Source organism: Oreochromis niloticus, linkage group LG7 (assembly GCF_001858045.2).
Source record: "Oreochromis niloticus isolate F11D_XX linkage group LG7, O_niloticus_UMD_NMBU, whole genome shotgun sequence".
Classification (NCBI taxonomy): domain Eukaryota; kingdom Metazoa; phylum Chordata; class Actinopteri; order Cichliformes; family Cichlidae; genus Oreochromis; species Oreochromis niloticus.
Window position 1 is genome coordinate 56,881,259 of NC_031972.2, and position 3,293 is coordinate 56,884,551.

The 3,293-nt window shown below is 39.2% G+C and overlaps 1 protein-coding gene across 2 annotated transcripts in view; it reads right to left on the minus strand.

Moving 5' to 3' along the window:
- Positions 1-86: 86 nt before the first annotated feature.
- fbxo31 (F-box protein 31) overlaps positions 87-3,293 on the minus strand; it is a 9,554-nt gene continuing 6,347 nt past the window's right edge. The window contains exons 9-10 of one of the 2 annotated variants that reach the window (XM_005470923.4): positions 1,986-2,353; positions 87-1,758 (exon numbers count right to left, since the gene is read on the minus strand). In XM_005470923.4, coding sequence (XP_005470980.1) covers positions 1,536-1,758; positions 1,986-2,353 — 591 coding nt within the window. In that variant the 3' untranslated portion in view covers positions 87-1,535. The remainder of the gene's footprint in view (positions 1,759-1,985; positions 2,354-3,293) is intronic. The other variant, XM_005470924.4, reaches the window with a different exon arrangement.

The following is a 3,293-nucleotide window of genomic DNA, read 5'->3' on the forward strand; positions in this document are numbered from 1 at the left end:
GTTCTTTTCCATTTTTTTTTCCTTTTTTATTTATTACTGAGAAGAGCGCTTAAGCTGAAAAGCTCCCTGAAGTCTGATGTGAGCAGTTCAATAGGTCAAACTTAGTTTTCCACAAATTCAGGCATATGGCATTGAAAATAGTACAAAGCAACACTTTTAAAAGGCAAATCATTCAAACAGCTGGGTTCACAGCGAAAATAAAGTATCAAACAAATACACTAAAGTTGAGATGAATTTAATGGAGTGACAAAAAGGAAACAAAACAACGCTTTAGCATATATCTATTTTTTGCAAATATTAGTAAAGCTGCAGTCTGATATAAAAGTGCTGGCCAGTGGTTTTCAAATGATTCAATATATTGCCCAGAAAAGTGCACTTGGAGTAGGAAAGCTACTGGGCATCACCATCAGGCCATAATGAGACATACAGACACTTACTTGGTACTGCGCTGTTAGATCGTATAATGTTCAGCTACTAGGTCTAGAATTTAAAACAACTGGGAAACCTGTAGGGAATAGCTTTGCAGGTATAAAGCCAGGCAAACACTGTGTCAGCCATTGAAACGAACAACAAACTCAATACATTTCAAAGGTAAGTGAAGCTTCAGTTTCATACCATAGTTACAGAAGCACAAACTGTCTAACGCTGATACTTTGAATAAATCCAGATTATGTATCTGTTATCGTTAACACAATACAATTCATTTTTCCATCTTATGTAATATTTCAGGTGTGGTGATATTAAGTATGTCTGATGTTGCTGAAAGACATAAACATCTGACCAAAGCCGGCTGATGTAGGTGCCGTGTGTGATAAGACGTCAACGGGTCAACAGTTAGAAAACTGCCCAGTTGTAAAACATATTCAGCAATTCTATTTGACACCATACAATGAATGAAACTTAAAACATGTTTGTTGTACTTAATACTCGTCTGTCCTTGTGTCACTAATGTCGGGCAAAGAGAAAAACACCTGAGATGCTGTCTTTTCTAAAGTCTGGATGTCTGTAAAGTAAAGGAAAAAACAGAGGAAAAAAAGGCATGCTGCTTTATTGAAAACAAAACAGGTTCAGATAGTGGTTATGAGTGTAAATAAATGCAGCATGCAGTTTAATATGTCGGGCATTGAACTCAGTATAATACTATTATATAGTAGAATACATTGGACACCTTTGTCTTCTTCAAGCACTGCCAAGTCCAGACATGGATTTAGAATCAGAGGCACATATAATAAATGGTGTCATTCCTTTGTTTTGTTTTTTTGTCCTACAGGGAATAAATAAATACATTTGTGACCTGTTATCATGCTGCACTGGAGGATTAAGGTCATACGTTAGGTGAGGACAAACAGTGACATGGGTAGCCTTTCAAAGAGCTTGGATTGGAACAAGCTAAAGTTAGATGGTAACACCCAATGGCTTTCAAACTCTTAAGTTAATCATGATAGTAACATTGCCAGCAGAAGACAGAGGTGTAATTGTGTAAAATGGTTGTTATGATGCCTATTACTGTAGGAGGAGACTTAAAGCTTGATGCATCAGGATGTCCAGGACTGCATGTTGCGCAGCATGGCCTCAAATCGCTCCAAGTTGGGGGCATGAGCGTGAGGTAAGGTGTCCGTCAGACGACTGTACAGACTGAAAGACTTCAACTCCAGCCAGATGAAACCAAACCGGTCCTTATCAAATAGCACAAAGAGCCCCGGAGTGCGCTCCGGACTTGTAAAGCCATGCCCAGCAATCAGGCCTGTCCCATAGAAGCTGAAAGACAGATACACGTCCTTATCGATTAATACATTTTGTTACATATATTGACTGGTTCATAAACGTACACTATGTACAGGATATTACAAGCAATAGTGAGCACCAGTATTTTCCTTCATTGATGAATGAATTGTGACCATTACTTAATATCATCGCCCTTTATGGTAAATGCCTTTCAAAATATTTTGAATTATGTAACAAAAGCCTCTTAGCTAATTCCTCACCATTTTCTGCAGGTGCGAGGGTACTCCTCGTTGCGAGCCATGACCCCCATAGGCAAGACAAAAGGCTGCGTTTCAGGATTGGTTCTGCTACTGTGACTAGAGTCACAGCTGTCTGAACAAGCACCATGATCTGACTCCATCTCCTCTGCTGTGCTGGAACCACCACAGGCCCCTTCAGCTGCACATCTAACTGTGGCAGAAGTGCCATTTTCCTTTTGTTCCTGCTCCCTCTGTACTTCCTCATGCACTCCCATTACTAGCCGTGACAGCTCCTCAATGTTACACTGTTGCTCCAAGTCTGGGAGGACCACAGGCCGACACAGGTTAACATCCAGTGTGAGCTGCCCTGCAGGAACATTGGGATCTCCCTGCAGGAAACCGTAAAATCAGAGTATGCACCATGAGTAGATTTACATGCAGTGTAAATCCACAGTCTTGAAAAAGAAAAAAACATTTTCAGTTCTAAGGTTTTATGTATCACAACATAATTTGAAAAAAACAAACAAAAAAACACCTAGTCTTAACCAGGTCCGAATGTATTTAAAGACTATCTCAGATTAACAATACCACATGATACCATTGTGTGTGAAAAAGTGGACCCCATGATTCAACAGAAACCAATGTTAGCAGCAATAACTTCAAGTAATTGCTTCTGTATGCCTTATGTATGAAAACTCATACCCTGGATATGCTGAATGTGTTTGCTGAAACTGGTGCTGTGCATTATGGCCAAACAGGGTATTGGGCCTCATTTACTATAATGCGCATGCACAAATCTGTGCGTAAATTGTGCACACGAATGTTTCATGCACAAATCTGTGATTTTAGAAAATTTTTGTGCCTGAATTTGTTGGTACTTTAGGAACAAATTTCGAAGTCCCTCTGACCATGCACTACACCTGAGGAATTTAAAGAAAGGTCTTGAAATGCATACTACTACTAGTGATACTAATAATAATAACAATAACACTTATAGTTATTATTAATATTGCCTTTTGGTCGGTTTTTTACAGTTTTCCAAAACACCATGAGACACAAAGTGCTCAGAATTACAAAAAAGGGATGTAAAGAAAACAAAATACTATCACTAAGGAAAAGCACAGCCACCGTTCAGAGGAAACTCATTTCCGCTGTTCATATCCTTTCAGTCACTACCCAAAGTTCATGACCCTAGGTGACGGTGAGGGTGAGAACTTATGAGAGAGAAAGTATTTTTTGCGCAAGTCAAAAACATTTCCCAACAAATATAAGTAAGTGAGGCCCACTGTTGCAGAAGTCTTGTGGTTTGTTCAGATTCTTTTTAGAGAG